General features: G+C 37.5%; 2 protein-coding genes across 24 annotated transcripts in view; one reads left to right on the top strand and one right to left on the bottom strand.

Annotated features, from left to right (window-relative positions):
- The window catches only part of Epb41 (erythrocyte membrane protein band 4.1), a 251,748-nt gene that overhangs the window by 115,959 nt on the left and 122,994 nt on the right, over positions 1-12,795 (bottom strand). For all 22 annotated transcript variants that reach the window (XM_023703019.1, XM_023703020.1, XM_023703023.1 and 19 more), the window contains one exon: positions 4,296-4,338. In XM_023703019.1, the coding sequence (XP_023558787.1) occupies positions 4,296-4,338 (43 nt within the window). The remainder of the gene's footprint in view (positions 1-4,295; positions 4,339-12,795) is intronic.
- On the top strand, positions 8,133-8,657 carry LOC101574994 (PEST proteolytic signal-containing nuclear protein-like). 2 transcript variants are annotated; one of them, XM_023703032.1, is made up of 2 exons: positions 8,133-8,358; positions 8,449-8,657. In XM_023703032.1, the coding sequence occupies exons 1-2, from the start codon at positions 8,133-8,135 to the stop codon at positions 8,655-8,657; spliced, it is 435 nt and encodes a 144-aa protein (XP_023558800.1). The 2 variants fall into 2 exon arrangements, with proteins under 2 accessions (XP_023558800.1, XP_023558799.1); XM_023703031.1 differs by having other exon boundaries at positions 8,133-8,409; positions 8,476-8,657.

The raw sequence follows: 12,795 nt of genomic DNA, 5'->3' as shown, positions 1-12,795 counted from the left end.
TTATTTAATTTTTTTTGGCAGATCCAGGGATTGAACTCAGGCCCTTGCGCTTGCCAGGCAAGCACTTATTCTACTAAGCCATCTCCCCGGCCCCGACTTGAGTCTTTTACAGCTCAGCATGTTAATATGGCTTTACTTTTTATACCTCATTTTTATACTTTTCTGCAGTATGCGATGTCTGCATCTTGGACTATGAATAACCACTATGAAGACAACAATATGTAATGTATTACTTATTGAAACTGTCCTAATTGGTTTTGAAATTGTCTCATTGCTATTTGTTTCTCAATAAAATTAATTTTTAAAAAAATTCTGCCTTCTAACTCAGCAACATTTCAGGGGCGTTCCTGCCAAGTGTGCATAATCTAAATCTAACCATGAGGAAACCTCAAAGAAACTCAAACTGACCACATAAAATTACTGGTCTGTATTCGACAAAACTACCAATATTGTGAAATACTTAAAAAACTTAGTAACTGGTTTTGATTAAAGAAAATAAAAGAGATATGAGAACTAAATTCAAAATATTATCTTAGAGCTTCTGTTTTCTCCAACAGGTATCACTGAGACAACTCACAGATAAGGGTAAAAGGTTACAGAACCATTTTCTATGTTCAGTTTTTTGCTTTTGATAATCTTATTATGGTTACATAAGAAAAATCCTAGATCACAGGATATACAAACTAAAGAATTTAAGAGCAGACGTATTTAGCAGCATGACTAGTTAAGTTTTTAAACTGAGGTGAAATTCATGTAATACAGTACTGTTTCAAAGTGTACAATTCATGGGGCATGTAGTACATTACAGTGTTGTTTAGGCATTACCTCTGCCTAGTCTCAAAACATTTTTACTGCTCTCAAAGAGACCCTGTAGCTCATTAAGCAGTACTCCCTTTTCTCTTCTTGCCTCAAACTCTGGTGACCACTAAACTATTTTGGATATTTCATTTAAATAGAATTTTGCAACATACAATATATGGCCTTCTTTCATTTGGTCTGATGCTCTAAAACAAAACAACACTTTTGTTGTTTTGCTACCTAGGCTAGCCTTGAACCTAACACTTAAACCTTCCTGCCTTAGGTTCCCGAATAGCTGCAACTGCAGACGTGCAGCACAGTGGCCAACTTTCACCTGAAATGATGTTCTGAGGTTTATCTGAAAGGTTGGCTCATCTTCATTCCTTCTAAGTCATATTCCATTGTTTGAATAGTCCACATTTTATTCACCATTATCTGTTAATGAACATTATGAGCTGTTCTTACCTTGTTGCTGTTAATAGTGCTGCTATGTTGGTTCATTTTAAGGCAGGATCTTTCTATTGGGTTCAAACTGACCTTGAATGCACTGTGAATTCACTATGAACTTACTGTAGCCTTGAACTCACTATGGTAGCCTAGGCTGGCTGTAAACTTACAGTGATCCTCCTGCCTCAGCTTCCTAAGTACTGTAATTATAGGTGTGCCCCACCATGCCTACCTGGCTATATGCAACTACTCTTACATGGTTCAAAAAAAAGCTTTGTGTATGTATGTGTGTAAATAGAACATAAATTAGTAAAATATTACTATTTGAATAATCTGAGTGAAGGATATCTAGGAATTCCTTATAGCTTCTTTCAACTTTCAACAAGTCTGAAATTATGTATATCCAAAAATTTTTCATTAATGATTGGAAAAAAAAAAAAAAAGCGTGCCTTCTAGTTCAGGTTGGCCTCGAACTCACTATGTAGCCCAGGCTGGCCTTGAACTCACAGTGATCTTCCTCCCCCAGCCTTCCAAGTGTTAGAATTGTAAGCATGCATGTTATAATCAATTTAAAGGAGAATAATTTGGCAATGTCTTTCAAGGTAAAAATATATAACAACAGTGAGGTAGGAGACTGGGCTTGGGGGTAAACCCGCCAACTAAGTGGATATAATCCGTCAAAGTCGTAAGATCCAGGGGACATGAACAAAACACAGAATACAAGATGACTCCGCAATTCCTGAACACTGTATGAGGAACCAATCAGAAAAGTACTACTTTCAATTCTAAATTTGCATTTGATGTGAAACCAAGTGAACCTTTGATAGAACAGTTTCCACCTGGTGCCAGGCCAACTGAGCTTTTGATAGGACAACTGTTTTAAATGACTTATTTGCATAAGGGAGAAGCCAATCTAGAAATTCTACATATAAAAGACTACCCTCTATTATCCTCCAGGCCCTATGAGCCTTTTCACTGTTTCATTCTACTCTGCAGAATCTACCTCTTTTCCATCTTCCATATACATCCATCCCACACCCTTTTCTACATGTCTTGTCCAATTTTTTGTTTTGGCAAAACCTGGCAAGAATTCGCCCCAGGACTCACAAACTGGTAACAATTCTACTTCTGAGTACATATACTAAATTAATGTTTCTAAAACTATGAATTATTATCTACTGTACAATCAACAGAAGAAAAAAAGCACTTAAAGACATGAAGTGGAATACAAAAGAAAAAATCAAGATATCACAAAGATTAAGAAAATTTTCTTTTTTGGTGGGGGCTCAGCCTGCCCTGGGGGCAGGGCTGGCATAGCATGTGGTGCCAGGGATCAAACTATGGTCCTTGTACTTTGCCTAAGCTTGTCTATGGAGGCACTTTAGACCACTGAGCTATCTCTCTGGCCCCCAAGAAAATTTTCTTTTTCAACAAGGATAAATTTCAAAAACTATGTTAAGAAAAGTAATAATACTTAGTTTAAAATAATTTAATTTACAAAAATGTTCAAAAAGATAAAATACAACAATATATTTTTAGTAATTCCTAATATAATATTTTTAAAATTTTAATATAATTATTAATGAAAAATTCAAGAGAGTGGTGACCTCTGCAGGGGAAGGGGATATACAAAAATATATATTTTTAAACAGATAATTTGTGTAAATTATGTTATCAGTAATTTAAGCTATGTATAGAAGGTCTAAGAAAATCTTGTCTTTGTTTTGTACAATTATTCCAGAAAGGGTAGTGTGGGAAGCCTCACTCTAGAAGGGAATTCTCTCTCATCCAGAACCAAGAGAATAAACAAGCTAAAAATTAAGCTCAGAGGACAGAAAAAGACTGATAAACAGAAAAAGTTTTAAATAGTAAGTTTGGCTCTGAGGGAAAATTTTTAAAAACATACAAAGCAATACTGTACACTGTACATGTGTTTGGACAGATGAAAGAAGGGGAAAGGAGGGAAGGGGAGAGGAGGACAAGGAGAAGACAAGGGAAGAAAGGAGAGAGAGACAGACAGACCAACCAAACAACAGATGGACTGGCTAGCTGGCCAGCCTTGAAGTTTCTCTTTGGCCTAACTGAAATGTCAGCATTACTACTCTGTACTTTGTGGCTATTATCAAGTAATAGAAGGGTAACCTGAACAACCTGATGGCTACTGAGCAACTAATAGGGTGGGCAGTATATACAGAGTGGCTATGCTAGGTAAAGAAATAATTGACACACCAGACAGAATGCAGCAGGACTGTACAAGACTTCATTTGATACTCAGAATGACATGCAATTCCAAAGTTATAAATTGTTTATTTCTGGAATCTTCCATTTAATATTTTCAGACTACATTTGAGTATGGGTAAATGAAACTAGATAGAGTAAAGCCAGAGAGAAGAAGGGACTATATAGTCAGGACAACGTAGAAAAGGTTAAAAGACAGGGATGGCAGTATGGCTCAGTTAATAGTGTGTACTTAGCATGTGTGAGGCCCTGAGAAGGAAGAGAGTGAGAGGAGGGACAAGGGATGGAAGGAGAGACAAGCGAGGGAGGGAGGGAGGGAGGCAGTAGTCAAAACTATCTAAAAAGAGCAAGATCTGGCGGCAAACTCCTAGTAGGCCACCACAGTTTTTGTTTGTTTGTTTTTGAGGGGAACGGGAGATGAACTCAGGCCCCTGCGCTTGCCAGGGAAGCGCTTATTCCACTGAGCCACCTCCCAGGCCCCGACCACAGTTTTGATCACTACAGTTCTGAAAACTGACTCCCATATCTTTGTTCTTTTTTACCTTGCATTACTCTCATCATTCCTATCTTTCCCAACTTTGCCTAGTTGTTGTCTAAAGTGGTCAAGATCTGACCTATATCTCTACAGTTTCACCTCAGCTGTATTTTGCTGTTATGGAATCTCCTCTTTCCAGGCGAAGGCTTTATCCTACTTTCAAAGTAATCTGCATTAGGCAGGATTCTAAAGTGACTGACTCACAGTCAGAAGTGGTTGGAAATCCTCTGACCTAATAAAAGAAAGAAAGACCTATAAAAAGGATATATCCACTTACCTCGAGCCTGCTTTTTTATTTCTTTGGCAGAATCCAGCCAGGTCTGTAAAAAGAAGAAAAGGCATTCACACAGAGCTCTAAAACACATAAACAACAGGATTACTGGCCATCTTGTAATAGTGCCTCCAGTCAACCTGCTTTTCCCTTGATAGTCTTTGCATTAATTCCACAAAGCGTAGTGATTTTAAGCAGAAAAACAGGTAACTGGAATTTGAGCTTGAATTGAAGCTCCACTACATCCTGGCTGACTAACTTTAGGATAAATGTATAAATTGTGATATTTATAGCTGGACCAGAGCCAACCAAATAGCTCAAGGGTCAGCCAAATAGCTCAGTAGACTGAAAGAGCCTGCCAGCAGGTGCAGGGGCTGGGGGTTTGAACCCTGGGCCTGCCATGCTGGCCCCACCCCTGGGGCGCGCTGACTGGGCATGGTGGTGCGTGCCTGTAATCTCAGCTCTTGAGAGGCTGTAAACAGGCTGATCACTATGAGTCCGATCTAGTAGTGAGACCCTTAACACCTGTAGATCTTTCCGTAAAAATACAAAAAAAAAAAAGGTTGCTAGACCTAGCTCAGAGTCAGTGTAAAGACTAGCTCTCTTAGTGAACAGCCAATGTAAAAGAAGCATTTTCTGTTGACATTATTGGTAAAAAAAAATAAGTGCTGAATCTACAATCAGGATAATTTAACATCACCCAAATCTTATTTTCCCCTTCAAAACTAACCTTTAATCTCATTCATGTTTTCTATGTTAGCTTAGCATCTGGTACATAGTTCACACCCAGTTAATGTTTACTGAAAAAATGTTCTGTTTTCCCTAACTACTCTTGCCTCCCTCTAACCTCTCCCTTAATGATTTTTTCATTCTACCCATAAGCCTAGATACCACTAGGATTTCCCCAACACAGGAGAGATCATGCTTTAAAGAGGAGCACTTGAAAAGTGTCATTAACATCTTTGTTGAGTGTACAATACATACACAAAAGTGTACTGATTAGGAGGATAGCTCACTGGCAGAGAAAGTCCTTAGCATGTACAAGACCCTAATCCCTAACATACATACAATGCACACACACAGAGCACACAACATAAACAGTAAACAAAGTGATCATGTAAAAATTATGACATTACCAAAAACCCAAGGGTCCCACTTTTGCCTCTATTTAATCATCCCTGTTCCTTCATCCAAAAGGTTTGAAGTTGAATTTCAGTGGCATTCAAAACAGAGAAGAAGGGGGCCCAGGGAGATAGCTCAGTGGAATAAGTGCTTGCCTGGCAAGAGCAATATCCTCAGTTCGATTCCTGTACCACCCTCCCCCCACAAAAAAAAAAAAAAAAAAAAAAAAAAAATGTTGGGCCAGGGAGATGGCTCAGTAGAATAAGTGCTTGCCTGGCAAGCACAAGGGCCTGAGTTCAATCCTTGGAACTGCAAAAACAAAAACAAAAACAAACAAACAAACAAAAAAACAGAGAAGAAAGGTGTCCCTGTCTTCACCTTCTACCTACGAGTAGAGAATAGAGTGACCATCTCATATCCAACCAACCAAAAAAAAGGGTTCTGAACACCATAATTTTACATTTAATTATATACTATTATACTTTGTTATACTTTGTTATAGAACGACAGTCACCACAATAGAAAATAAGCATAAGCGTGAGGACGAGTTTCCCTTTATATTCCCCTGCAATGAACACAGAAGCTGAAAAAGTATTTATCAATACCACTTAACATAAAATTCTTCTACAGCATAAAATTAAGCATACACTTTGTTATGCCCTATCAGGAAAGGAAAGACTTGGGTATTTTCTTCTTAGTGTCTCATTTAGGTGAAAGAACTTTTAAATATTACAGGTTCAAAGGCAAAAGAAATTTTTTTTTAATTGTCAATTGATAAGTTTAGTGAAACATTTGGGAACCTTTGACTTATACTTTGAAATCCAGAATGCTTAACCAAAGTTCACATGGTTTTTATGACCTTAGACAGGACATTGCCTACCAGAGGCAGAACACCATACTTTCCATTATTTAAAAGAATATCTCAAGATAACCTGAAGCTTCTAAGTTCCTTTTAGGGACTCCATGAGCTATTTTAAAACTCAGGCTAAAATTCCCACCAATTTAGCACTGAGAAGGCAAACCCAGATTTGTGTTATTCATATGAGGACTCCAAAGTCTAAGCTATCTTATAGAACAAATTACTCCTTCAATAGCCACACACTATATACCAAATTTTAAAAAAAAGAAACCTGCAAATAATAAAAACTAATGTGTACAAGAACAGATATACTTTTATGCTAAAATTACTGAATGTCAGGATTTATAAAAATATTTATAAAATAGCAAGTATTTGATGAATAAATCAGTGTATTAGGCACCGTGGTTACAAAAAGGGATCAAAAATAGCACCAGGGTAGGGGTGTTAGCTCAGTAATAAAGTGCTTTTCTAGTGTACAGGAGGCCCTGGAGTTGATCCCCAGTGTACCAAGCACACACACAAATAATAATAATAATAATAATAATAATAATAATAATAATAAATAGCACTTGTCCTCAATAAGCTTTTTTTAAGAACAGGAACTACATGATCTCACTACACAGATTGGACTCATAGTGATCCTGTTTTCAGTCTCCCAAGTGCTAGGATTACAGGCATGTGCCACCATGCCCAGTCTCATTCAATGACTCAGCGCAAACCGGGGGGGGGGGGAGCGCGCAGCACACAGGGATCAAACTCTGGTCCTTGTGCCTGTCTAAGCTGGCATTTTAGTCCACTGAGCTTTTTGGCTGGCACAATGAGCTATTTTTTTAAGTCAGAGATGAACAGCTAACAATCAGTTTGTTCTGGATATGATCATTACTATGATAGAGCATACTGTGTTATAGAACAACGAAGATGTGTACCAATATGGATTGGAAGGCAATTAGGAAATGTTTCTCAATAGTGTATCCAGGGGATCAAAGCTGAATCTTGAAAGACAGCCAGGCGTGGTGTCGCACATCTGTAATCCCACCATTTGGGAGGCTGAGAAGGGAAGATCACCATAAGTTTAAAGCCTGCCTGGGATACATAGTGAGTTTAAGACCACTCTGAATTATACAGTGGGACCTTGTCTCAAGAGAGAGAGAGAGAGAGAAGGGAGAGAGGGAGAGAGAGAGAGAGAGAGAGAGAGACAGACAGACAGACAAACAGATAAGCAACAAAGAAAAAGAAGTAAAAAGAAAGGCTCAAAAATGTACAAGAGAAGATGATAAGTCTAAATTGCTACCTGTAGGACAATAGAGCTTGAGTTCTGAGGTAAGGAGAAAAGATTAAAATTGAAATGAAAAGAAAAAGAAAAAAATCACTAAACGGCCAGTAATTAGGAGCCCTAGCACTTTATGCCAAGAAATCTGGGCTTCAAGTTCTAGGAAAGGAAGAGGCATTGGACGATTAAGAATAGACTAGGGGGCCGCAGAGATGGCTCAGTAGAGTAAGTGCTTGCCTGGCAAGTGCAAGGGCCTACGTTCAATCCCCGGTTCTGCCAAACAAACAAACAATAAAGGAGTGAAAAGAATTAGAGAAATGTGAGTTTAGGTAGAGACCAAATATGCTGTTGAGATCACTAATTGTGGCCCAGAAGAGCATAATGGCTAAGGGTACAGGCTTTGCAGTCAGATACTTTTGAGTTCCAGTCCTGCCTGAACCTCTCTGATAATTAACATCTATGTAACCTTTCATGAAGCAATTTTTCCGATGTTCAATTTTGTTTCCTATGATTGAACTCAGGCCCTGGCCCCTTCAGAGTTATTTTGGATTAAATTATCTGACTATTAAAAAAACAAAGCACAGCCGGGAAAATGGCAAACCAAAAGTCAGGAGAGGTGAAGTCTGTGAAGTCAAAGTGGGTTGGAGCCGCCAGAGGACCTGAAGAAGCAGCAGAAAGACCTGTGAAAACTAAGACTGTTTCTTCCAGTAATGGAGGGGAAAGTTCCAGTCGCAGCGCTGAGAAGCGATCAGCTGAAGAAGAAGCTTCAGGCCTCCCAACAAAGCCTACAAAGATCTCCAAGTTTGGATTTGTCACAGGTAGTCAGACAACAAAGAAAGCATCAGCTATATCCATTAAAAGTGGATTGAGTAAGCCTAAAGAAACTCTTGCTCCCAAAACCCTTTCAGTAGCAGCAACTTTTAATGAAGAGGAAGACAGTGAACCAGAGGAAATGCCTCCAGAAGCAAAGATGAGGATGAAGAATATTAGAAGGGATACACCAACCTTCAGCCGGACCAAACTCAATAAAGGAAAGCATGGGTTTTCTGATAACCAGAAGCTATGGGAACGAAATACAAAATCTTGTCTTAGAAATGTCCATGACCAAGACAATTAAATGATATGTTTTGAATTAGGGTGTGGGGTGAGTGTAAAGAAACAGTTTCCTCTTTTTTTTTTTTTTTTTTTCTTCAGTACCAGGGATTGAACTCAGGACCCTGTGCTTGCCAGACAAGCGCTTATTCTACTGAGCTATGTCCCTGGCCCAATAATTTCCTTTTTTAAAGAATAGCATAAGACTATCTCTGGAGCCGCTTTTGCTTTTGCTTTCTCATTTTTTTTTTTTTAAGATTGAGTGGTACACTAATAAGTGAGTTTGAAATTAGAGGTAATTTACATTTTATATACAAGATTTCAAGACATTTGCTAATTTTGTGGTTTTCATGTGATCTGTTTTTAAAAGTTCCAGATAATAAAAGAAATCAGAAATGGTACCTTTTTAAGAAGTACATATTTTTTAGACACAACTATTAGCACATTAAGAGGGAGGTAAAAAGTTACTGTCTGTAAAAAGTTACTGTCTGCAAAACTGCAAGTTACTCCTAAGTTAACTCCCAGGAAGAACCTTAGAGAAAAGGGGAGGGTGTCGTATCAGAGAGAAAGCATTGCTTGGCTATTGACTGGAAGTAAACCTAGATGAAATTAAACAGCATTCTTCCCCTCTGGGATTTGTTTTGTTTCAAGTGGCCCTGTGTTAGGTGCTGCACTGCTGTCAGTGGACACAGATGTAGCTTTTCTACAGAAAGTAATTTTTAAAAAAATTTTATGTGAAGTATCGAGTATTTGAAATAGTCCATTTCACCTTAATAGTCTTATCTACCTTCATCAATCTTCAAAGAACAGCCATGTGCTACCAAAGTACATAAGTATTTTGAATGTGCTTCTCTTGGTTTTTGTTTATAGCCAGTTCCTATAAGCATTTCCACCAGAACTTGAGGTAAATCATAAGGAAGCTATTTCTTTTTTTTTTTTTTTTTTTTTTGCGGAACTGGGGATTGAACTCAGGCTCTTGTATTTGCCAGGGAAGCGCTTATTCCACTGAGCCATCTCCCCAGCCCTTATTTCTTTTAAAATACAGACCACCACCTAAAATTTAAATGTACATACTGCTGAAGTATTTGGCTGGTTTTTATTTTTTTAAAAGGTATAAACACCACACACACACAAAATTAACACTGTACAAAGATAAAAAACAGTAAGATGCATTTTCTGTAACTTTGTCCATGTATTTATGTCACTAAATTGTTAAATCCAATTTGAATTGAATTCATCACAGAATTTATTAGAACAGTTAATGTGGCTTATTTTAAGTGTACACACACTGACCAGTGAAGCATACTGTAGGTACTGAAAATGAAAGAAAATGCATCTGCAAACACATCTTGTTGAATTTCTCATCACATATACTCTTAAATCTGTGTATTATAAGGTGTTTGTTTTGTATTTTTGTATTGTATATGGACTTTCTAATGTGACAGTTAAACATATCTTTAAAAACATAGTCACAGGCAAAAGAAAAATGATACAATTTCCTTCAGAACTACTACAATGTTAAATCTGGAGGCAGCTTCACACTGTTTCATTGGTGGTAGTTACTTACTGATCTTTTTTAATAGGTAGTAACTCCAGAAAAGAAATCTATGCACATGCCTGATAAATTGTTCTTTTACATTAAAGTTTAGATTGGGACCCAAGTAAAACAATGCAAATGTATATAGAAATACTATTTCTTATATGATTTAATTTATCAAGATATATAAATTTAACTTTAATTTACTTTTATATAGGCAAACTTAACTCATTTTTGTCCATCTCACTGTTTGTTAAAATAACAGCCCTCTTCTACATATTCTTTTCTTGATCCAAATGAAATACTAATATAAGGTCAAGATGAGGATAGAGAAATGACTCACATGAATGCCATTACTAAAATAACCAATAAATTTTGTCAAACTAAGAAAATTCAGTATTCAATAAATAATATAGATATTGAAAAAAAAAAGAATAAGTAAACTGATTTTTGGGGCCAGGGAGATGGCTCAGTGGAATAAGCGCTTGACTGGCAAATGCAAGGATCTGAGTTCAATCCCCGGTTCCACCAAAAAAAAAAAAAAGAATAACTATAGATATTGATACCTGAATGAAATGAATCATACACGTATCACAGAAAACAGACCAAACACAGGAAGAAACGGCACCCAAGAGGTTTCAGGAACAATTTATTACACGGGGTGGGCTTCTGACTAGGATCTCTTCCAAAGAATCAGAGCCCCATCCAGCAAGGTTTCAAGACTTTCAAAGGAAAAGTGAGTAGGGAAATGATTGGAGGGTTGGGTGACGCATCATGGGTTTCTGAAGGAGTTTGAACACCTCAATTTACATTGTAAGGCTATCAGTCATACAAAGCATGGTTTATATACAAAGGAAGAAATGTACTGTTACATTTTAAGTTACATTGCAAGGCCATCAGTTATATAAAGGCAGCAAAAGCAGGGGTTATACAAAGGAAGAAACATTCTGCTATCTGATTGGTCTTGGCAGGCATCCTGGGTAGGCTTTTATTTAAAATCTTAACTTTGCCCTTCACAAATGAAGATTGTATGTGGCATATATAGCTGGTGCTATGATCATTAATTGAGAAAGTAAAATGGTAAAACCATTTTTGGTAAACTGCCTTATAATAGCTACTAAAGTTGGACATACGCACTCACTAAAATCCAGCCATTCAGCCACTCATGGTGGCACACATGTGTAGTCCCAGTACTTGGAAGCTGAGGCAGGATCATCACAAGCTCAAGACCAGCCTGGGGTACACAGAGTTCAAGGAGTGCTTACCCTACAAAGCAAGACCCTGTCTCAAAACACAGCACAACATAAAATTCAGCAACTCCACTCCTAAGATACACCCAACAACATGTACGGCAAGATGTACAAAGATACACACACAAGAATGTTCCTAGTAGTCATAAAAGCTCAAACAATAAACAAGTCAAACGACCAGCAATAGAATGCATAAATGAAAGTATGTTATAGTCAAACACTGAATTATTACACTGTAATGAGAATGAACTGGTACCATTTGCAACTGCTGGGATGAAGCTTGTAAACATGAGCTTGAACAAAAGAACCAAAACCTGAAAGAACATAATGTATGATTTCATTTATGCACAGTGTAAGAGAAGGCAAAACTAAGTGATAGAGACAAGTCAGGAAAAAGTTACTTTTGACAGAAATAGAGAAGGGTGATAGCAGGTAAGAGTAGGAATTCTGCAGTCCTGGTAATGTTCTTTTCTTTTTTTAATATTAGGGATACGCCCACAGATGTGTTTGCCTTGTGAAATTCTTTGGAATAATACATGAATGATTTACACACCTTCTTGTACTATATTATACTAATAAGTAGTAAGGAAATAGAGATAATACATGCAAACTAATTTCTCCAACAGAATATGAAAACAGAAGAAAAGGTTATAGAGGACAGAAGCAGAGGAAAGAGCTAAGACAATTTACAAATAATAAAATATCAAGAAGACAAGTTAAAAGAACTGTATTTTAGTATGGCCTTAGCCCGCTAAAATAGCAATTCTAGACAATCTAGTTTCTATTTGAAATGAGGTAGGGGATTCCCTTTGAAGAGTCCCATTTTATAAATCATATCTTGTGAGTTAAATACATTAACATTTTAAGTAGAATTTCAGTTTGTGCCATTAAAAAGAATCAGTTTCCTCCTTTAGCTTTAGGAGAAATTTCCAAATAACATAAAGATGGAGAACTGCAAAAAGCGCTTCCCTGGCAAGGCAAGGTCCTGATTTCAATCCCCAAAAACAAAAAAAAAAAAAAAAAAAATCTTGGGGCCGGGGAGATGGCTCAGTGGAATAAGCACTTGTCTGGCAAGCGCAAGGGCCTGACTTGCAACTTGGGCTGTGGGCTGTGGCTCAGCAGTCTGATCCTCAGCACTAAAAAACAAGCGGAAACTTGGTCTCACACTGTGCACAAAAATCAGTCCTAGCTAGACTGCAGGCCTCATGGACAGAAGGTAAAATAAAACTTGAAGATAAAATTAGAGACTAGATTCAAGGCTATGGAACAAGCAAATACTTCCTGAAAGGGCGGCCCATGAGGAAAAATACATTAATCCCAACCTGCAGCACACCTTCAAACAAAGGACTCATGTCCTATGTATATAAAAAACTTCT

This window comes from Octodon degus, unplaced genomic scaffold (genome assembly GCF_000260255.1).
Source record: "Octodon degus isolate 3935 unplaced genomic scaffold, OctDeg1.0 scaffold00163, whole genome shotgun sequence".
NCBI classification, from domain to species: Eukaryota; Metazoa; Chordata; class Mammalia; order Rodentia; family Octodontidae; genus Octodon; species Octodon degus.
The sequence above is the reverse complement of the archived record's forward strand: the minus strand, read 5'-3'. Positions and strand labels throughout refer to the sequence as shown.